The sequence below is a fragment of the Ailuropoda melanoleuca genome, chromosome 4, assembly GCF_002007445.2.
Source record: "Ailuropoda melanoleuca isolate Jingjing chromosome 4, ASM200744v2, whole genome shotgun sequence".
Taxonomy (NCBI): Eukaryota; Metazoa; Chordata; class Mammalia; order Carnivora; family Ursidae; genus Ailuropoda; species Ailuropoda melanoleuca.
In genome coordinates, this window is record NC_048221.1 from 91,305,148 (window position 1) to 91,328,172 (window position 23,025).

At 42.3% G+C, this 23,025-nt stretch overlaps 1 protein-coding gene across 1 annotated transcript; it reads right to left on the reverse strand.

The window, feature by feature from the left end:
- Nucleotides 1–5,195: 5,195 nt before the first annotated feature.
- CNRIP1 (cannabinoid receptor interacting protein 1) lies at nucleotides 5,196–21,216 on the reverse strand. The gene is made up of 3 exons (XM_002925301.4): nucleotides 20,887–21,216; nucleotides 18,708–18,858; nucleotides 5,196–6,206 (listed from the first exon to the last, which is right to left on the reverse strand). The coding sequence occupies exons 1-3, from the start codon at nucleotides 21,063–21,065 to the stop codon at nucleotides 6,042–6,044; spliced, it is 495 nt and encodes a 164-aa protein (XP_002925347.1). The 5' UTR covers nucleotides 21,066–21,216; the 3' UTR covers nucleotides 5,196–6,041.
- Between the last annotated feature and the right edge of the window lie 1,809 nt (nucleotides 21,217–23,025).

Consider the following 23,025-nt stretch of genomic DNA (forward strand, 5'->3'; position numbering starts at 1 on the left):
CACTGAGGGCATTGCTAGGTAGAAAATGGAGTGGAGCATTCCAAGCAGAGGGAACAGGCTGTGCAGTGGCAAGGAAACTGTTCTGACTTGGTATATCTGAAGGAGAAGCAGAAGAATCTAGAATGCCTGGGTGGGACCAAAAGTATTGTCCGATTTTTCACCCGTNTTTTTTTTTTTTAAAGATTTTATTTATTTGACAGAGATAGAGACGGCCAGCAAGAGAGGGAACACAAGCAGGGGGAGTGGGAGAGGAAGAAGCAGGCTCTCAGCAGAGGAGCCTGATGTGGGGCTCGATCCCATAACGCCGGGATCACGCCCTGAGCCGAAGGCAGACGCTTAAACCGCTGTGCCACCCAGGCGCCCCTCAAAAGTATTCTTGACTCAACATTTTAGAGGAGTCAGGAACGACTTCATAGCGGGGGGTGACATTTAAACTGGCACTGAGGGCATTGCTAGGTAGAAAATGGAGTGGAGCATTCCAAGCAGAGGGAACAGGCTGTGCAGTGGCAAGGAAACTGTTCTGACTTGGTATATCTGAAGGAGAAGCAGAAGAATCTAGAATGCCTGGGTGGGATCAAAAGTATTGTCCGATTTTTCACCCGTTAGAAGATGGGAATGGAACACCATACTTATTAAGGAAGAATTGTCATGTCCTCTCTAGTGCACTTATAGTACTTAGTATGACTTTAAAGAGAAAAGGGCATCTCTAAGACATTTGCTGTGTGGAGTGCCATAGATCACTTTTTTTCTTTTTTAAAATTTTACTTATTTATTTGAAAGAGAGAAAGAGCACACAAGCAGGGGGAGGGGCAGAGGGAGACTGACACGGGGCTGGATCTCGTAGGACTGCAAGATCATGACCTGAGCCAAAGGCAGACACTTAACCGACTGAGCCACCCAGGTGCCCCAAGGGCCATAGATTTCTATACTGAGTACTGAGTTTTGAGAAATTGCATACTTATATTTCTTGGCAGTAATTTTTAAGTCTCATATATATTATGAGATATGGAAGATATATAATATATATTTAAGAGAGTCATAGTTATCTTCTTTGTGAAAAGTGATTGATTTAATAGGCTGCAAACAAATTTAGGCAAAACCACCAAGTTAAAAAAACAAACACTGTAAGAGTGTGGGCACATAACAAAATCATTTTGAATGAAATGTGTCAGGAGGAAGGAGATGGGGAGAAGAGAAAGAAGAGGCTTTGCATGTGATGTGTTATTCAATCCTAACACACTCTTTTTTTTTTTTTAATTTTTAAGAGATGTCGTTAAGTGTCTGCTTTGGCTCAGGGCCTGATCCCAGGATCCTGGGATCGAGCCCCTCATTGGGCTCCCTGCTCCACGGGAAGCCTGCTTCTCTCTCTCACACTCCCCTTGCTTGTGTTCCCTCTCTCGCTGGCTGTCTCATTCTGTCAAATAAATAAATAAAAACGACTGAGACACCCAGGTGTCCCCTAACACACTTTGTGATGGGGGTATTATTGTCACCATTTCATAAATGAGAAACTGAGGATCAAAGAAAGGAGATCTCTATAAAATTAGCTGATTAAGCTTGCGCCTTAATTTTCAGCAGCTGACACAAAATTTTCCTCTGTAAAATGGAGATATGACAAGCGCTGCCTACCTCGCGGAAAGTTAGAAGGAGTAAAAGAAACAACAAGTAGAACTTGAGACATCATTCTTGAACTTTACCAGATTTTAAGTTATCTGATGCTGTCCTAATGTTTCCATGTTATTCAAAACTGGGTCTTCCTGGGGTGTCTGGGTGGCTCAGTCCGTTAAGTGGCTGCCTTCAGCTCAGGTCATGATCCCAGCATACTGGGGCTCCCTGCTTGGCCGGGAGCCTGCTTCTTCCTTTCTCTCTGCCTGCCACTCTGCCTACTTGTGCTCTCTCTCTCTGTCAAATAAATAAATAAAATCTTAAAACAACAACAACAACAACTGGGTCTTCCTAAAGGAAACTTTATGAAGCCTGTTTGTGGAGAATTTCATTTCCTGGCTTATCTTAAAATACACTACTTCAAGCTATTTACTTTTAAATAATTAAAATATTGTCTATACATGTGGGTTTTTTTTGTTTTTTGTTTTTGTTTTGTTTTTTTTTTTTGTAAACAATAGAGCACAAACTTTGGCCATTACTCCACATCCATGTCAGGAATATCCTAGAAGAAGGAATTTTATCCCTTAAATACCTCCAGGTTTTCTTTTGACATTTTTAATGATTTTGTTTGAAAATGTATTTTGCCCTTTCTGTCTTTTAAACAAGATGTACTGAATAATGCAGTGTGCCAGTCAATGATACTATAATAGCGATGTAATGGGACAGATTTGGCTACACTTGTGGTGGATGTAGCCTAATGTATAAACTGCCAGATCACCAAGTTGTACATCTGAAACTCATGTAACATTTGTGTGCCAACTATACTCAAATAAAAAAAGGGTAATAAATTAGGAAAATAATGTTATGTGTCAGACACCATTTTAAAGATTTTACATCATTTATTTAATCCTCACAAACATGCCATAAGGTAAATACTGTTTTTAACTCCATTTTCTAAATGAGAAAAATGGAACAAAGAGATATTAAGTGACTTGCCTAAGGTCTTACAGTTAAGCCAGGATTTGATGTAGGGGATTGGGCTTCAGAATCTGAACTCTTAAACACAGAGTCATGATACTACGTTTCTGAAGATAACGGGTCACCTTTCTAAATAAGTCAGGGTAATGATTGTGTATACCAATTTTAATTTGATGTTTACAGAAACTACTGCGGTCCAGCACAGGGTTGTAGCCCTATACTGTAGGGATGTCCCTATCTATAGACTTGTTTTTTTTTTTAAGATTTTATTTATTTGACACAGAGAGAGAGAGACCACAAGCAGGCAGAGTGAGAAGCAGGAGAAACAGACTCCCCCGCTGAGCAGGGAGCCCAATGTGGGGCTTGATCCCAGGTCCCTGGGATCCTGACCTGAGCCGAAGGCAGACACTTAACCCACTGAGCCACTCGGGTGCCCCTCCATTATACTTTTTGACATACTTTAAGTGCTTTTTTTCTTCGTCCTCTCTGTGAAAAGAAGATTATTTGCAGCGTATCTACTCCTACAAATTGCCGTCTTTCCTCCAATTACCCTGCTGCTGATTTCCTAAAAGCCAGACACCAGCTCACCCTCTATGCTAGAACTGTCTCTGAAGCAGAAGTCATGAGGTCTTGAGAGAAGACCCAACCAAACCTTTAGTGAATGGGCTTTGTGACATCTGTGACAGGGGTCTTTATTTTTTGGCATGTTTTCTGCTCTCAACCGTGATCCAGATAGTTTGGACGGCTGGGTAGGTGACCTCTCGGTAAGCGAGGTGTCACAAAATATAAATTCAAGGCCTTTCTACTCTTCCACCTGTTCAAAAGTGTTTTTCGTCATCATCCTAATTAGAAGGATGGCCTAGTTCCTCAAGCTTCTGGGTAGCCATCTGATGCTTAGAAGTACAGAGACATGGCTACAACTTGTATAAAAATAGCCCTTCCAGATGGCTGAGGGGCAAAGTTACGACTCAGCAGCTTGATAGAGCTGAGCACTCACATTTTGGAGTAGGAGGACAGCTATGCGAGAAGTAGCCAGAGAGGCTGGGCTGGAGTCCAATCATAAGTAGAACAGTATATGCCAGGAGAGATCACTTAACGTGGTAGATTAGCTGTTAAGATTTCCTGTTTACTTCAGCTCCGTCTCGCCCCCACCTCCCTTGATTCAACCTTACCTCTTAGCCCAAGGAAAATACACACACACTTAAAAAAAAAAAAGAGTGAGGACTAGAGGTATAAGTCTTAAATCTTAAAGGGCTTTAGAATTCTATTAGCCTGACTCCTTGTTTTAGACGCAAGCAACCCAGGACAGACAAAGGTGGTGACCACTTAGGCTTGACCAGCATGTCTGTGGGACTGAGAGGCTCCAGCTTCTGTCCGGAGCTCATCTGTCCACTCTTCGGGGGGAAGCTGGGTGCAGTTACATCATGCCACGTTTCCCCAGCTCCGCTTTGAGTCAGTCCAAACTCAAAAATTAAAGACTCTAATTTAAAAAAAAAAAAAAGGAAAATTGCCGAAGCTGATATTGCTTCCATCCCTCAAAACAAATACTAAAACTCTGACAGATGACTCACTAGCTTGAAACCTCATCTCCCAAATGAAAATATTTACTAACCAGATGCTTCAAGAGATTAAAATATATAGTTTTCATATTTTCCCACCATCTAATAAGCCTGCCTAGCTATTCGATATTCTGGAAGAAAACTCAAGCCTCTGTCTGTAGTAAATCCATTGCTTATGTCAATGTCGGTAGCAATCATTGAATATTGGTTTTTAAAATACAATAATTAGGAGTGGATTCATGCTTATATTTAGCAGCCGTTGTAATAGACACTATTATTTTTGACAAACAAAAAATTGAGAAATGTACTGTTCTCTTTCAACACTGCTCAGGATGAGCCCAAATCCAAGGCATTGCTGTGCCCTGCTGGCAGTTCGGCCTCATTACAGGTAAGGGACTCAGGGGGCACAGGGTTTGCCACCAGCCTTGTGAAGGCGGTCCTCCAGGAAACTCTTTACAACACTCGCCCTCACCCAGCATGAACGCTCATGAACCTGCTTCGGACGTAGCAGAAAAGCAAATTCACGACTAACTTCTCCCGACGCTATAGGGTCTGTGCTTTCCAAGTGAGCACAACACCGCTGCAGGGTAGTATGCTACTTTTCCAGAGAAAAGGTCTTTCCTTCCTAGGGAATGTGTCCTCAGACTGCACGGAGTAAGGGATTCGTGCCACATGACTTGCAGTGCTCCGGGAGGAGGCAAGGAGCTCTCCATCCCAGTGTCCATTCCCTATTACGACAGTGTGTCCTCAAGCGGCTCAGCCACACAGCCCGCTGATGGCAGTGGTCGTCTCGGGAGGAGGCATGGAGAGAAGTAGGGACAAGCAGTTTTTGATTGTCCACCAAGTGCCCGAGTGTCTGCTAGCCTTGTGAGAGCTGGCTGGGGTGCGCCTGCAAAATCGTCAAAGCTGATCTACAATGGCGTGTGCTGGTTCCCCTACAGGTTTATCCTCCGCGCCCTGCAATGTTCCTGGATATCTGAATGGGGCCGGCCTGGAGCAGAGGTCTGCAGGCTAGACAGATATTGCCCAAATGAAGAAGAAAAGTCAGGGCATGATTTTCCATACCTTTATTAAGAAATATCAAAAGTTCATTACAGTTCCAGACACAGTTTTACAAAGTTCAAGTGAAGGGGAGTGTAGGGGTGCCATCATATGCGAGTTCGAACACTACTGTAGCTTGCCAAAAAAGTAGCCCTACAACTTCTGTCACTTGTTTAACAGTGGACCCCAACCGTACCTTCTCCCATTTCTACTAGGCCACAACATGATACCTTATGTTACTTGAAAGAGTTTTAACGTGTTATAAATACTTTTTAAATATTTGCCCTTTTATTTTGTCATTACTGTTCCCTGAAGAAGCTGAGCTGTTTATACCAAGCACATCTGATCCCACTCACTGCTGTGTGGCTTACGTTTTCACCAAGCCTGCCTTGAGAGCTGGGTAACACTGCAAGTTACATGTTACCATACTACACTTGGGAGAGAAACCACACACGCTGTAATTTTGTTTTATTTAGCACTTAAAAAAAAAAGGGGGAATCACTCAACGTGGAAACAAAACACCACAGTCATTCAGTGGAATGGTTAAGAATGGGATATGTCTGCCAATTCCACTGAGCTCCTCACAAGCGGTCAACGGCATGACCAGGAACAACTGGATGCAGGAACACCAACACGGAACACAGCAAGGGGTCTTCTCGGGGATGGTACATCACAATCTTTTATGTCAGGGACATGGCATCAGAAGGGAATTACACTGTCCAAATAATCGGGGCCAGTGGGTCATTGGCACCCGATGGGAAAGAGCAATGGTGTCGTGTGCCTTGTGAAGGCTTGTGCTGGGTTATCTGAAAGTGGGTTTTTGAAGAGAGTGTCCAGCAACATCAGAAAGAGCCAACCTCAGAGGAAGGACTCCTTGTTCACCCACATGAGGCTGCGTGTCTCATTGGGCTTGCATTCATACTCGATGACAGAGAAGGGGCTTCCCCATTGGCAGTGATCTCGCTTGTGGTAATTGTAGAACTTGACTTGCCATACCGTCTCGAAGGTCCCAATGTCAGTGAACTGAAGGAAGAGAAACACACACCATAAAGCCTCCTTCTGCCACGAACAACAGATAAGAGCTCAGGTTAGGGAAAGAGATCCTGCATAGTCCAGCGTCAACAGTCAAGACTCTTTTCATCTGCAAGGTTTAGGCCTTTAACTTTAATGAACTATGTCCCTTTATTATGTGAGCTTTTTTCCTGAAAAGCTGTCCGTAAGCCATTTTTTTTCCTCTATAAAATCTGATTCCCATTGTACAAGTGGCATTTGCTGTCATACTGTCTTTAATAAACAGAACTCCCCAAATTTGTCTGTTCTCCAAATTTAATTACTGGAAAGCTCAGACTTTCAGAGCTTGCCATGAAGGGGGGGTTAGGAACAGAAGAGAAGGAATAGTGTTTGAGGATTATATTTTGGTGTCTATTTCAAAAGACCGTTGTACAAAATAACATATGCACAGAATCACTAAACATAAGACACAATTGTCCTTTCGTCATTAATTTCACTTCCAGGGAAAAATATTTTCTTAGAAGCATTTGATTGTTAAAGACCCTACTATAACTTTTAAAAATACTGTTGAGCGTTTATAAGTCAGGAATCCATGTCCCTGTCTCAGGCGTCGATTGTACGTTATCCAGAACCATATTTAAGTACCTACTATGTGCTTTGCACACATAAAAATTTGTATGAGGTGTGATTTTTTTTTTTTAGATTTTATTTATTTATTCGACAGAGATAGAGACAGCCAGCGAGAGAGGGAACACGAGCAGGGGGAGTGGGAGAGGAAGAAGCAGGCTCATAGCAGAGGAGCCTGATGTGGGGCTTGATCCCAGAACGCCGGGATCATGCCCTGAGCTGAAGGCAGACGCTTAACCGCTGTGCCACCCAGGCGCCCCGAGGTACGATTCTTGCCCTCAGGAAGTTTGCATTCTACTTCTAGAAAGTAGGCCTTGCGGATCACTGCACAGAACTCTCCTGAGCCCTAAGCTCGCAATTCCCATGTAGCTGAGAAGAGGGCATAGAATACCCTAGGGGCCCCTTGGGTAGGTGATCAAGTGGCCTGCAGGGTAGCCTGACCCTGCTACTGCCTCCTGGAGCTATTTAGGGGATCTGGCATTAAACAGCATGATGCCTGTCGTTATTTTCTCCTCTGACCCTCTCCTGTCATGGGAGGGGACAAGGACTGACTTGGCAGCATTCTTAGACTTGTCAGGAGCCAGAAGATGTGGAGGGGGGGCAGGGCAGTGAGCAACAGGAGCCCAGTGCTTGAGGCCGCTCCGGGGGGGGGGTGATCAGGTGCTTCCCAGATGGCTTTCCAAGATGCTCTCAAAATTATATCCTGCACCATTGCCTCATCCTGCTAATTTGATCCCAAAACAAGGTTTGGCTTTCCTTTGGGAAATCTGCCTGACTCAAAACATTGGGTGATATACCTAGAGTCCCCAACTCTTTCCCCAGGTAAGAAAAGAAAATATTCTTTTCTAGAGACACATGGCTTAAGAGTCTAGAGACCTGTATAAGTAGACAGTAGCTTTATTCACTATAGCTTCGGACTGGGATTAAACCAATGTTTCGGTGCTTGCTTGGTGATAGACAAGTGTTAGTATGCCTGCCGTCATGGCATTTTACTCAATAATGAAAAGGAACGTACTGATTCAGGCAGCAACAAGGATGGATCTCAAAGATGTGCTGAGCAAAATAATCCAGACCGCAAAGAACACATACACTGTATGATTCCATTTAAATAAAACTCACACATCCATCTATTCAACCATCTATCTATCTATCTATCTATCTATCTATCTATCTATCTATGCTGACAGGAAGCAGGAAGCATCTATGGTTACTTAGAGCCTGGGGTGGGAGGAAGGGATTAATGATGGATGAAAATGTGGAAGAGGGAACTTTTTTGGGGGAAATGTTTTACATCTTGACCAGGGTGGTGGTTACATGAAAAGGAAAAAAAAAAAAAAAAAGAAAGGCTAACATCTGAACAATCTTCAGATGTAGTATTATTAGTAATTAAAGAAATACAACCTTTGAGAGAGGTATTATTCATCTACCAACTTGGCAAAAATGTCTAAATACCAGAAGCAATTTAAGCATCCAACTTCAGGAGAACAGAATGAAAATGGTGGCATATCTATATGATGGGTCTATATAACCATTACACAGGAATTTAGGGTTTTAAATGATGAGAGAAAATGCTTCAAAAAATGTCAACAAGAAAAAGAGGGACTAAAACAGTTTAGATACAATGTGAGTGTAAGGTTATAAAGTAAGACAAATAGAAAAATTGAGAATGAAAAAATATTAACAATAAAGCTTCAAAGCAAAGGAAGTGTTTTTCTATCCTTTCTACTTGCATTTTCTGCAATAAATATGTTACTTTTATAATCCTAAATAATGTTTTAAACGGTGAAATGGGGGGCGCCTGGGTGGCACAGTCGTTAAGCGTCTGCCTTCGGCTCAGGGCGTGATCCCGGCGTTCTGGGATCGAGCCCCACATCAGGCTCTTCTGCTGTGAGCCTGCTTCTTCCTCTCCCACTCCCCCTGCTTGTGTTCCCTCTCTCGCTGGCTGTCTCTATCTCTGTCAAATTAAAAAAAAAAAATCTTTAAACGGTGAAATGGATTTATCGTCCCTAAAAAATTAACAGATATGTCTCTAATCCTAGGGATTTTATTAATTCTATCAAGGATACACATATGCTAATGAAAAGATTACAATTTTGTTGACAGTAGGGTAGTGGTGGGAAGAATAAATCAAAAACTCATTTTATAAATCAGCAAGATTTTTGAAGAGGGCTGATGATGATGATGATTTGACCAGCACAGTGCATTGCACATTTTAAGAACAATTGAATTACATTAAGTTATAAAAATATTTTACAAACACTGATTAATATTTGCAGAAAGCACCTTGAGACTATGTTAGGTAAGTGGGGGAAAGAAGGCCTTTCTTGAAATAGTTATAAATAAAAGTTGGTTGTAAAAACAAAAACAAAGATGATTAGGACCACGGGCAAGGAAAACCTTAAGACATGACACTGTGTCTGAATAACCTTAAAATTAAGAAAGTCTCAATGTCATAGTGACGTAGCAAACAAAAGCAGAAGAAAAATTATTAAATTTCCTTACTACTCACAGCCCATTGACAAGTCCTTGAAACAGGCAGAGTGACATTCCCCTAGGAATTCAGCTGCCTCAATGTTAATACTTTGCTAAGGGCAAAAGGCAATCTTAGGCTGGACCCCCAGGATCCTGTACGTCTATTTTAACATATAAAAATTTCTTAGAAAACTTTATCCCCCAAGATACATGTTGGCAATTATCTTCTAAGCCACCCACTGATACATATCTGAAGAGCCTCATGACTGAGTTTTTACTAAACAGTAATAAATGACCCTTTCTTAAAAATAGCTAACCCTCTAGATCCTGGAAACCTTGTTTCCAAAATACCTGGGAGGCTCCCACTATCCCTAACCCCTCCCAACTTGAGAGTATATAATGCGTCACTTCTCATGACCCCAGTGTAACTCTTTCTGCCCATGGATCCTGCCCCTGTGCTTTAATAAACCCCCCCCCTTTTTTTTAACCAAAGACGTCTCAAGAATTTTCTTGGCCTTCAGCTTCGAACCCTAACATCTTTCCTCAATCGACAGTTCTCAGTGACACAGGAGACCAGTGCAGAAATCTGCTGACAGCCAACAGTCAGAGCTAAAGATATGGAATGTTCAGGTGCTTCTATTTTAGTTTTTTTTTCTCTTTTACTAATGTTGGGTCCAAGGTCATGTTGTAGGTCACTGCTGCTAACTATGCGTATATTTTCCCATGCCTTAGTTGTTCTAACTTCCCATTAGCCTTCTTCCTGTTCTTTCTTCTGGAGTTCTATTTCCAGGATGCCTCACCACCTAGCTCAGAATTTCTTCTTCTCTGATGGAGGAGCAGATGGGGTCTTGAAAGCTGACATTCTTCTTAAAGAACAGAAGCAACTACACGGCTCTCTGCTCCCTCCCAACCCATCTGTGCCTTCCAAGGAAAACTTAGCCAGGCAGGCTCCCTGGGTGATGCAATTCACACACAGGTAGGATTCTGCACATTTGCATAGCATCTTTATTTTATACAGTACCTTACATATGCCATTCTACTGTGGTGTTTTGACTAGTTTTAGCTTCTCCATTTCACAGATGGAAGAACTAAGATTCAGAGAGGTTAAGTGACGGCCCTAGGTCTAGACTATGCAGCCAGCTAATGATAGGAGGTCAAGAACTTAGGTTTCCTAATTCCTATCTAAAAACTATTATCACCATACCAAACTGCTTCTAGAAGCAAATGAGTTCAGAGTTAACGAACAGTTTTTCTTTTTTTCTCCGAGTGAGAACATATATGGATTGTCTTGTGTAGAATACGTTAGGACACTACTATGCACTGAATGTGTGTATCTTCCCAAAATTCATATGGTGAAGCCTAAATCCCCAATGTCATGGTATTTGGGGGTGGGGCCTTTCAGAAGAAATTACATCAAGAGGGTGGAGCCCTCACAAATGGGATTGGTGTCCTTGTAAAAACAGAGAGAAGGATGATCTCTATGCTTTTTTTCATGTGAGGATACAGCCAAAAAGGCAGCTGTTTGAACCAGCAAAAGGGCTCTCATCAGATACTGAATCTGCTAGAACCTTGGTCTTGGACTTCTAGGCTCCAGAACTGTGAAGAATAAATGTTTGTTGTTTAAGCCAGTCTATGGTATTCTAAAATTGAGGCTCCACTATAGACCTGGACATATTATTCCCCAGAGTGTCTGTACAAGTTGTAAACTTAGGGATGTCTTTATTTTACAACGGATATGGAAGAGAATCGTCCGATTTCAAAGAGAGGGGATTCATCCATCGTCTTCAGTAACAGGGAATCTGAGAAGTTTGTGTTAAATAAATTCTATGGTTGGGCCACCTGGGTGGCTCAGTCGGTTAAATATCTGCCTTCAGCTCCGGTCATGATCTCAGGGACCTGGGATCGAGCCCCACATTGGGCTCACAGTTTAGCGGGGAGTCTGCCTCTCCCTCCCCCCTGCTCATGCTCTCTCTCTCACAAATAAATAAATAAAATCTTTTAAAAAATAAATAATTTCTATGGTCTTACAACCAGTTGTCCTAGAATCACTAGAGTACTTCTCACCACTCACCATGCCACTAGAGACATAGGAAATTCACTCAGAATTCCATTGACTTAAGAGCTCAGAACGACCTTATTATATTGATAGAAACATGATGTTACTTCACTGGTAAACAAACCCAGTATAATAACCATCTGTGACTTTTAGTGTGGCATGACCTATGAATTCCTACGAGATTCCAAGCGTCTCTTACTCCTCTACTGCTTCAAGTTTTATTAGTAAATACATGTGTTTCATTTCTCTTAGTTGAACAGTTAGGACCAAAAGTTCTGGAAGTTATTAAGTATATTTAACTTTACAAGAAACTGTCCAACTTTTCCTAAGTGATTGCACCATTTTACAATCCCACCAGCAACGAGAATTTTAGCTGCTCTCCGTCCTCCCCAACAGTTGGTACTGCCAGCCCAGTCTAGTGGTAAAGAAGAAGAAAGATAATGAAGAGCAGAAATCAATAGAATAGAAAAGAAAAAACCATAAGGAAAGACTCTAGAGAAAAAAAAATAAAGAAATTTTTAAAAAGTAATGAAACCAAAATCTGGCTTTTTGAAAAGTTCTTAAAAATTGATAAACCCCAGGGGCACCTGTTTGGCTCAGTCAGTACAGCATGCAACTCTTAATGTCGGGGTCATGAGTTAGCCCCACAGTGAGTGTGGAGCCTACTTAAAAAAAAAATAAAAAAAAACTTGATAAACCCCTAGAAAAACTGAGCAAGAAAAAGAAGACAAATTACCAATATCAGGAATGAAAGAGATGCTATCACTATAGATCCCAAAGACCTGAAATTGGGAACTTTATACCGATACAGTTAATGAAATGGACTAATTCCTTGAAAGAAACAAACTATTGGTAGACCTCCATCTATTAAGGAAATCATATTCATAGTTAAAAATCCTCCCAGAAAGAAAATTTCAGGCCCAAATGGCTGATAAATTCAGATATTTAAGGGAAAAATACCAATTCAACATAAATTCTTTCAGGCAATGGAGGAAGGAACACTTCTCAATTCATTTTATGAAGCCAATGTTAACATCAAGACTTGGCAAAGATATTAGAAGTCAAGGAAAATTGCAGACAAAAATCCCTCATGAGCTTATGCATAAAATTTGCTTTTAATTTTTTTTTAAAAGATTTTATTTATTTTGACACAGAGAGACAGCCAGCAAGAGAGGGAACACAAGCAGGGGGAGTGGGAGAGGAAGAAGCAGGCTCCTAGCAGAGAAGCCTGATGTGGGGCTCCATCCCAGAACTCCGGGATCACGCCCTGAGCCAAAGGCAGACGCTTAACGACTGTGCCACCCAGGCGCCCCTGCTTTTAATTTTTATTTGCTTGAATTAGTAAATCAAATCCAACAATAGACTTCTACAACAGTACCAAGAGAGTTTTATCCTTGGAACTCAAGGATGGTTCAAGGTTTTAAAAATTCTTGTAATTCACCATATTAACAAAAATAAAGGAGAAAAGCCATTATGTTCATATCCATGGGTGCAGAAAAAGCATTTGGTAATTCAACATCCATTCAGGATAAAAACTCTCAGCAAACTAGGAATAGAAAGAAAGTACTTCAATCTGATTAAGGGGCATCAATAAAAAACCTATAGTTAGCATCACCCTTAATGATAAGACTGAGTTCTTTCCCTATAAGATGGGAAATAAGGCAAGAATATCAGCTCTTCCTATTCCTTCAGCACTATGTTGAAGGTCCTAGCTAGCACCTAAGGTAAAAGAGAAGTAAAGGGAAAGTAAAGCTATTTCTATTTACAGATGAACAACTGTTTGCAGAAAATACTAAGCAATCTAATAAAAAGCTACTAAAATTAAAGCAAATTTAGCAAGTTTGTAAGGTACAATATCAATTTATAAAAATTACTATATTTCATAAAGAAATACACTAGCATGGAACAGCTGGTATTATTTTTTAATATTTTACCAATTTCGTAGGTGAAAATTGGCATTGCACTATTTGCATTTTTTTTTTAATTTTATTTATTTATTCGACAGAGACAGAGACAGCCAGCGAGAGAGGGAACACAAGCAGGGGGAGTGGGAGAGGAAGAAGCAGGCTCATAGCGGAGGAGCCTGATGTGGGGCTCGATCCCATAACGCCGGGATCACGCCCTGAGCTGAAGGCAGACGCTTAACCGCTGTGCCACCCAGGCGCCCCTGCATTTTTTTTTTTTTTACCAGTAGTGAAATTAAGCCATTTAAAGATATATTTATTGGTTATTTGTATTTCTTCTTCTGTGAATTGCCTATTTATTTTTACTTATTTTCCCATTTCCCACAACGTATTGTTATTTTTTCCTCATTGGTTTCTAAGACTTCTTTGTATATTAAGTTACAGATCTTGCCAAATGATTCCATAGAACTGACACAAAGGCACAACTGTTCTATTTGGGAGGACACACATGAGGCTACTTACCTCTGCACACGCAGCCCCCTAACAAGTTTGCGTACCTCCCTACCTTATTCCACCTAACTCCCACCAGTCTCCCCCTGAAGACGGCCGACATAAGGGGAACCACGGAATGAGTTGTGCAGACAGAATCTCCACCTTTACTCTCTCTTCCGAGGGACTGAATGGGACATCAGTCACATTAAGGTACCAGTCAACACTGCTGTTTGAAACGGGGGTTACGAGCTTTTAGAGCTAGGTAATTCACTCCTGCCATCAGGCCCTCTGGAATTATCTGAATAAAGAGATCACTGCCATCAACCTACGTCAGATATCACTGGACTACTTCCTGACTTCAGCTTCGGTGGGCAGTAAAGATTTGTGGAATGTCACTGCAGTCAGCAAGCCAAGGCCACACGGGCAGTGGCTGAAAATCAAGGAAACATAGCCTAGGAGACTGTGCACGTTACAAATAAGTTTTTCACCAATTGTTACTTGCCTTTTAATTAAAATTCTTTTTTTTTTTAAAGATTTTATTTATTTATTTATTTGACAGAGATAGAGACAGCCAGCAAGAGAGGGAACACAAGCAGGGGGAGTGGGAGAGGAAGAAGCAGGCTCATAGCAGAGGANAAGAAGCAGGCTCATAGCGGAGGAGCCTGATGTGGGGCTCGATCCCACAACGCCGGGATCACGCCCTGAGCCTAAGGCAGACGCTTAACCGGCTGCGCCACCCAGGCGCCCCTAATTAAAATTCTCTTAATGAAAATTTATTTTAACTTTATGTTTGACAGAAATTTTATAGTGCATGTAATCAAAGCTTTCAATTTTTAGCTTTGGATATCTTCTATTTTAGGTTTAATTCTTTTCATTTCATTTTTTTAAAAAGTTGACTTATTAAAGTTAACCCCCTGATCCATCTGAAATATATTTTAGAGTATGGTATCAGGAAAGAATAACACTGACATTTCCCCCCAGTAGCCAATAATCCCGCCATTATTTATCCAATGATTTAAAAAAAAAAAAACACTTTGAAGTAACTTTACACTCCTAAGAAACTGCTCTTGTATACCCTTAATTCAGCTTCCCTTACAGGATTCCCTTACTTAATTGGATTACTTGGACATTTCAAGACTTTCTTGTTGTCTCTGAAACTGTGGTTGTGTCTGTAATTCACAATACTTTAGCTTGAAATATTGATGACAAAAGTCATAAAATCGGTTAAAGGCTGTATGAGGCTTTCATTACTAGAATGAAATTTGAATTTAACATTAGAACTGCTGACTTGATCAGGAAACCTTCTCTAACTTCTATTGTCTTCCTTTGAATCAGCCTATTACAGATAAGATAAAAATACATGGCTAATGCTCATACCAAAAGCCATGTAATCGTTGTTGGAAAAATCAATTATCAATCACTTGCTTCTTTCAGATGTGTACATTATATGTAAGAACCTAGGCTTTACTATGGGAACTCATAAAATGCTAATACCATCTTAAATCCTTTGTAAGATGATGTACAGTATAAACATACAAATCAAGTTTGAATGAGGGGAAGTTAAATAACAAAATCTAAAATTACAGAAAAAAATCAAAATAGACTGTCAACTCTATGGAAAAATAACTTTCTCAAATTTAAATATAAGAAATCTGGGGCACCTGGGTGGCTCGGTTGTTAAGCATCTGCCTTCAGCTTGGGGCGTGATCCTGGGGTCCTGGGATCAAGCCCCACATCAGGCTCCTCCACTGGGAGCCTGCTTCTCCCTCTCCCACTCCCCTGCCTGTGTTCCTCTCTCACTGGCTGTCTCTCTCTGTGTCAAATAAATAAAATCTTAAAAAAAAAATTTAAACATAAGAAATCATAAAGGAAAGTGAAAGATTTAAATGTAATTAGGTTTCTACACAATGGAAAATGTAAGCAAAGCAATACTGAAAGAAATAGGACAGATATGACAGATTTTTAAAAAATCTTTACTAGGGCTCTGATTTTTTAAAATTTTATTTATTTGAGAGAGAGAAGAAAAGAGTGCATCAGTTTATGCACACAAGTTGGGGGGAGGGGCAGAGGGTGACGGGGAGAGAGAATCTCAAACAGGCTCCGCCGCTGAGTGCTGAGACAGACGTGGGGCTCAATCCCAGGACCCAGAGATCACGACCTGAGCCGAAATCAGGAGTTGGAGGCTTAACCAACTGAGCCACCCAGGCGCCCCTAGGACTGATTTTTAAAAAATCATCTTTGATAGAAATATTAACAAAACATGAAAGAACCAATTTACACACACAAAAATAAAATTAAGTGTTGAAATGTTCATTCTTGTAAATGATAGTAAAAAGTAAACTAGGAAATTTATTTTTTATTTTATTATTATTATTTTTTAAAGATTTTATTTATTTATTTGACAGAGATAGAGACAGCCAGCGAGAGAGGGAACACAAGCAGGGGGAGTGGCAGAGGAAGAAGCAGGCTCATAGCGGAGGAGCCTGATGTGGGGCTTGATCCCATAACGCCGGGATCACGCCCTGAGCCGAAGGCAGACGCTTAACCACTGTGCCACCCAGGCGCCCCGGAAATTTATTTTTTAAAGTAATTCTCAATGATGTCATAATTATAGCAAAGCTACCAGACTTCTATATTGCTGGTAACATTGTAAAATGGTACATACAACACTTAAAAAAAAAAAATACCTGAAATGGCTGAATGTGGGAACAGCCATAACATTCATTCCTATTTGGGGCCCCCGGGTGGCTCAGTCAGTTAAGCATCTGTCTTCAGCTCAGGTCATGATCCCAGGCTCCTGGGATCGAGCCCTGTGTCGGGCTCCCTGCTCAGCAGAGAGCCTGCTTCTCCCGCTCCCTCTGTCCCTCCCCCCTCATGTGCGCTTGTGCTCACTCTCTAATAAATAAAATCTTTAAAAAAATTCATTCCTTTGACCAAATAATTTTACTCCAGTTGAAGCAGCAGCACAGAATTACTCATGATAGCACTTTCCATCATGAGAACAATTGACATATCTAATATCTGGGGAGTACTCTAATCATTATGATACAGCACAATAGAGTCTTATGTTGCCATTAAAACAATGAATATGTACAATGTTGGACAATTACATAATAAAATGGTTGCAACTATAAAATATATATATGTAGAATGTAATCTGAAAATGAACTGAGTCAAAATGTAGGGACTATTGTTACTTCAAAAATTTGCTCAAATTTCTGAAACTTGTGTTATTTCACATTTTTTTAAAGATCACGCAAATCCCTTGAGATGCTGGAATGTACTCCCAGTCCTCCTCTCTGTATCTGTGCCCAATAAAAATGAATCCTACAAGGACTTGTTGGCCTTCAGTCCTATTTGATGTGTTCCTAAATGACAGTATTTGAGAATCTGACTTTCTTCGTCACATAACTGGTGTCATTCCCTTAAGGGTAAATCTGTAATCTTTATACCGTGTTAGAGTTGAAAGGGGCCTCGAGATTTGGTAGGGAGTAGAATACACCTGTGCTGCTCCAGCTTTATCTTGAGCCAGTCTCCGTCTCACTCTCTGCTCCACCCACATTGGGCTTCTCTCCTTCATTACAACACATTACTCTCTCCCCCAGCTCTTGATCTCTGTAACTCCTCTTTCCTCAAGTGTTCCCTCTTCTCTCAATGCTCATTTATAGTTTATTGTTTTCTCAAGAAAACTATCCTCAAAATCTTGGATTAGAAGAAGACCCTTGGTATATGCTCCAAGGGCACCCCCCCTTTTTTTTTTTACTACACTTTGTATAATAGTAATTATTTACTTTATTATTGAAAATCATATACAAAGTATGTTTTCCTTCTCTGGATTAGAAGCCCTGTGAAGCCAGGAATATCTATTTTGTTCATTAATCCTCTTCCAGTGCCTGATAGGTAAGAAGTCCCCATAAATTTGTTGATGAATCAAGCAAATAAAAAAATTAATAAAACAGAAATCTAAAAATCCTAAATAAAATATTAACATATTGAATTTAGTGATACGTTTTAAAAAATACATAACATTTAAGTAGAGTTTATTTTAGGAAATAAAGATTAGTGTATAATTTTTACATTAATGTATCAAAAGAGATCAATTATCTCCATAGATAGGAAAAGGAATTAGATAAAATTCAACACATCTCCCAATTAAAAAATATGTCTCGGGGCACCTGGGTGGCTCAGTCAGTTAAGCGTCTGCCTTAGGCTCAGGTCATGATCTTGGGGTCCTGGAATCAAGCCCCTCATGGGGCTCCCTCCTCAGCGGGGAGTCTTCTTCTCCCTCTCCCTCTCCCCACCGTTAGTGCTTGCTTGCTCTCTCTCTCTCTCTCTCTCAAATAAATAAAATCTTAAAAAAAAAAGTCTCTTAGTGAGCTAGAGAAAGGATGTTTTAACATGATAAATATTTAAAACTAACATTGTATCTAACAGTGAAACCCTGAAGACAAGGATACTGCTTACCACCATTAGTGAGCAACATTATTCTAGAAACATTAGCCAATACAGTAAGGCTAGAAAGAAGATTCAGAAAATGATAATTGTATGTAGGTGATGACTGCCAATCTGAAAAACTTAAGATTAAATGAAAAATTTTAGTAAGAAAGTTCAGTAAGGTGACCAGTTACAAAATCCATGAACACACTGTAAAAGCAATACGTTTAAAACAATGCAGTATTAGTATAATAGACAGATCAATGGAATAGATTAGAAAGCATAGAAAGAGATTTCGTTTTCTTGCCATATACGAAATTACTTTGAAACTGACCATCGAAGAAGCATGGATTATATGTATATATGTGTAATTAACATATTATGGACAAATAGATTCCAATATGAAACTATGGATTAAAATAATATTTCATAATTTCATGATATTTCCTTTTATTTTTTAAGGGGAGGTACTGATTGTTTTCTTTTCCATGATTTCCATCTGCCCCGATGTCCCCATGCAGGTCTTACCGGCATCGTGATCTGGATGGGTTGCCGTTCTCCACTCTTGGTTGGGGCCACACCTTCTGTGTCATATGTGCCCGTATAAACAATTCTGTCCCCATCAGGCTCTTTAGACTTCAGCTCCAGTGGAACAACCACACCACCAATGGAAATGTTCCTGCAATGGACTGGAGTTGGCTATATATGATAGGAATTAACTTAGGTACCCTGTCCTGGTCGGGACCATAACCTTAGGCAGGAATCCTACAAGGTTTGGCTAAAGGAGACATCTGGTAGGGTAGAAAGTTCTGAAAAGTCAGGAGGCTTGAGTTCTCCAATTTACCAGTCATGTGACCCTGGACCATCTACTTAATCTGTCTCTGGACTGCCGTTAGTATTCTCATCCAGAACACTTGTACAAGACTGAGATGAATTCTCTCAGTCCTCCTCCGTGGTTTCTTATAGAAACTAGTTACCTATACCCAGCCTCATCCCAAATTTAGAATTTAGAATTCAATGTGGTCAGGTATGGTGTGGGCACTGGTAAATTTTAAGGTTCTCTAGGTGATTCTAATGTGCAGGAAGGGTTGAGAACCACTGAATTAGTTCTTTAATGATTTTTTTTCTGTTCCAACAATCAGAGATCCCATGATTTGGGGTACACAAAGCCAACCACACAACCAGAAATTCTCACCGGCATCATTCCTTTTGTGCTAAGGTAGTGATTCTCAAGGGATAGTCCCTGGACCAGCCGTGTCAGTATCACTTGCTCACGTATTAGAAAACAAATTTTTAAGCCCTACCCCAGGCATAGTAAACTGGAAACTAGAGGGTGGGGCTCAGCCATCTGTGTTTTAACAAGCGTTTTAGGTGATTCTGACAGACACTCAAGTTCAGGAACTACTAGGTTAGGGCAATGAAAAACCCTTGATAAAATTAAAGCGTAAATAGAAAAAATAGTTCTGTCATTAACACAAATTCATTTTAGATTAGTTAAAAAAAAATAGAGAACCACCTTGAAGAAAATGGGATCTGGAACACATAACTTGGGAGAAAAGGTTGCCAGGAAAGAAGGGAAAAGTCTGGATCATATGGAGATATCTGCACAGAATGCTGGGAAATGTGAAGGTAACCGGTGCATGGAGCTGTGGGGGTCGGCGACAAGCAGGTGGACCAGGAGCAGTAGAAACCACACTGTGTGGTTCTAGGTCCTTGAATTAGGGCCTGACACCTAGAAGGCCAACACAAGTTTATTGAATTAATGACTACAGATGGAGACTGCAGCTATAAAATGTATCTGGTGGACTCAAAGCCCTTCCACGCCCCGCTTGCACATTAGACTTCACACAATGCTTAGGTGGAAGCTGAGAGATTAAGGACTGCATCCCTGGGTACTTCTCTATGAGCTATGGCACCCTTCCGCACTGACTTTCTAGCCAGAAGTCCAGTCCAGTGGGTGCAGCAAACTGTGGTAGCAGGGAAGAGATAATCCCTGCCACAAATAAACCATGAAACATCCTTTTGTTGCAAGGATGTGGTGAATCCCAGGCACCATCACCAGGATGAACAAACAATTCATGAGAAAATGAAAAGCACCCAGCGAGGAAAACGGTGAGGCTAGGCCTAAGCAGGGGAGGCTGTGCTCCGACTGGTGGCTGCTCCTCCAGCCCCCGGGTCTCCAGCCACGTCAGGGTGGATGGATGCTCGAGCATCCCTTAGGGAGCCCCAATAAACTACCTCACCCCCGCCTTTACACCTCATTCCTCAGCCTTTCCCCCTCCTTTGGCCTCGCGGTTGGTAAAACTCCGCGGGGACGCCAGGACTGGGGAGAGGAGGGCGGGATTGCGGTAGGTGAACCACCCGGGTCGCCTGGGGATACGCCGAGGGCTGGGAAGAAGGGATGAAAAATTTACCGGAAAACAACCCCCCGCACCCCTCCTCCCCGCCAACCCTGGCTTCCAGACGCTGTTTTAAACACCCCTCCGCGAGATGGGTGGAAGGAACCGTGAATAGGGCAAGACAAGCGTAAAACAGAGGAGGGGACCAAGAGGAGCGGGGAACTGCCCTCTTCCCCCCTTCCCTGGGCGGCTGGGCACAACGCGAGGCCAGAGGGGCCGGGGAGAGGCTCAGGCTGTCCTGGGGGCCTTGGTCCTCCGCGCGGACCCCAAGGTGGGGCCGGGCAGCCCCGGCGCGCGCGCTTACTCACTCGACCTGCAGCGTGGTGGGCTTAATCTTCACCTCCACCTTGTAGGAGGAGCCGGTGAGCAGCTTGATGGTGCGGTTCTGGCCGAAGCGCTGCCCGTCCACCTTGAAGAAGACCGGGCCGTCGTTGGGCTGGATGCGCAGCGCGATGGAGAGCCGCACGAGACCCGGCAGGTCCCCCATGGCTGGGCGCGGAGCGAGCACGGCAGCTCCGCGGGGCGGAGGGCTGCGCGGTCTGCGACCGAGCGGCTGGAGCGCGGTGGGCGGAGAGGAAGCGCGGGGCGGGAGAGGGAGGTGGCGGAGGGGAGGCTGCAGCTAGGAGCCCGAGCCGTCGCGGCCGTTCGCCCTGGCTTTTGAGGACCAGCTGGGGAGGCCGTGGCCTCCCGCCCCACTCGGCAGGGAAGCGCGCCCGGGAGACAGCTCCGAGGCCCCGAGCTTCCCCATCCCCCGCCCCCGTGCTGCGCCCTCCGCGCCCTGATGGGTTTGCTCTCGCCCGCAGGCCCGGGGCAGATCCGCGCAGCTGGGGGCGAGAGAGTTAATCCTGCTTACGCACCACAATCCCCTTCAGCTGGGGAAGAGGACAGTTAGGCTCCTCCTAGAGTCGCGCGGGGCGGGCGGAGGAGAGGATTGGGAGGTAGGAGGTACTGGGGTACTGGGGTTAAGCGACACTCTACCAAAGACCCATATCTCGCAATCTGGATACGAAGGATGTGGACACCATTGCTCGAGAATCGGGCCCCAGCCAGGCAGGAGGCTGAGAGGCGAAAGGGAGACGGGAAACGGGGCAGGAAACCGCTAGCCAGTGATTTAAATTTCAGGAAATAAGAGCCTTTCCAAAGCTTGGGGGAAATGGCCGAGGGAAGGCGCAATTCCATCTAGTGTGACCAGAAAGCTACACTGTATTAGAAATGTGTGCAAGAAAAAGAAAAATAAAATAACCAATACATATTTAAGGAACTGCCCCTTCTTGTAGGCGTATGTTTCTATTATGCATATTCCTGTCTCAAGAATGGCACGGCGTAATGAATCACGTATATTTACACAGATCTTGAAAGGTGAGCTATTAACCCTGTGAAAGGTAACTGGCTTGTGTCTAAGGCATAGCTGGTGGGCAACGGCCAAGAGGAGGGATTGGTCACAAGATTATTGGCAGGGCACCCCTTGAGACACGGCAGAATTTAGATTTTCATGATAGCGTGATTAGAGCGTCTCCACGGGAGAAGTCGGTTGACAGCTCGTATTTCGGAAGCAAGAGGAGACCAAGGCTATTAGGGTTCTACTGGGAACGGCTTCACAAAGTGGAGAGTGATCACCTGCTTCAGCACCTCCTAGGTGGATAGTACCAGAGTCAGTGAGCACACCTGGGGAGTGGAGAAGCTGGTTAGTGAGGACAAATGGGTAGGGAGGGGTCTGGATGGCAGTTTTTATTCAATTAGATTAGTATTGCTTTTCTTCAGCAATACCATCAACTCGAAAACGATTTGTTTCCTACATGATTCTACAAAAATACATCAGATTTAACTCTCATTTCTGAATTGTTTTCAGTATTCCCTACACTACTCTTTGAATAGTATTAAATACTGCAGGCTGCAGAGTTTTGTGTAATTGTTTGCTTCTCTACATTGATAAATTTGCAGACCACACCATAGTCGTTAACATTAAATAAAATCCCTTTAAAAAACCTGATACATATATTCCTTATATAAAATGTATTTTGGCTCCCCAGTAAGATTTGGGGGCAGGAGCTCTTCTTTAGATCACCCAATAATGTCTACCATAGTGTCTTCTGCAAAGGGACCCATCCAATATTTGTGTTTATCCAAGTTGTTCAGACTTCACTAGAAGGGAGGGAATAAGGCTGGAGGAAATGACTTGAAAATGTTCCTTGGCACAGAGGAAGTAGTTTGTGTAGTATTTAAGCCCAGAAGCCTTACATTCAGACTTGTAAAAAATCCTCACTCTATCACCTTGCCAGTTGTGTGACCTTGGGCAAATTTCATAACCTCTTGGAAACAGTTTTCTCATCTGTAAAAGAGGTGGAGGAAAGCAGATGCTATACCTCTGATAGGGTTGTTGGGATAGTCAAATGAGATGATGTACTTTCCGGCGCCTAACTCTAATATTAGCTATTATTATTAAGTGG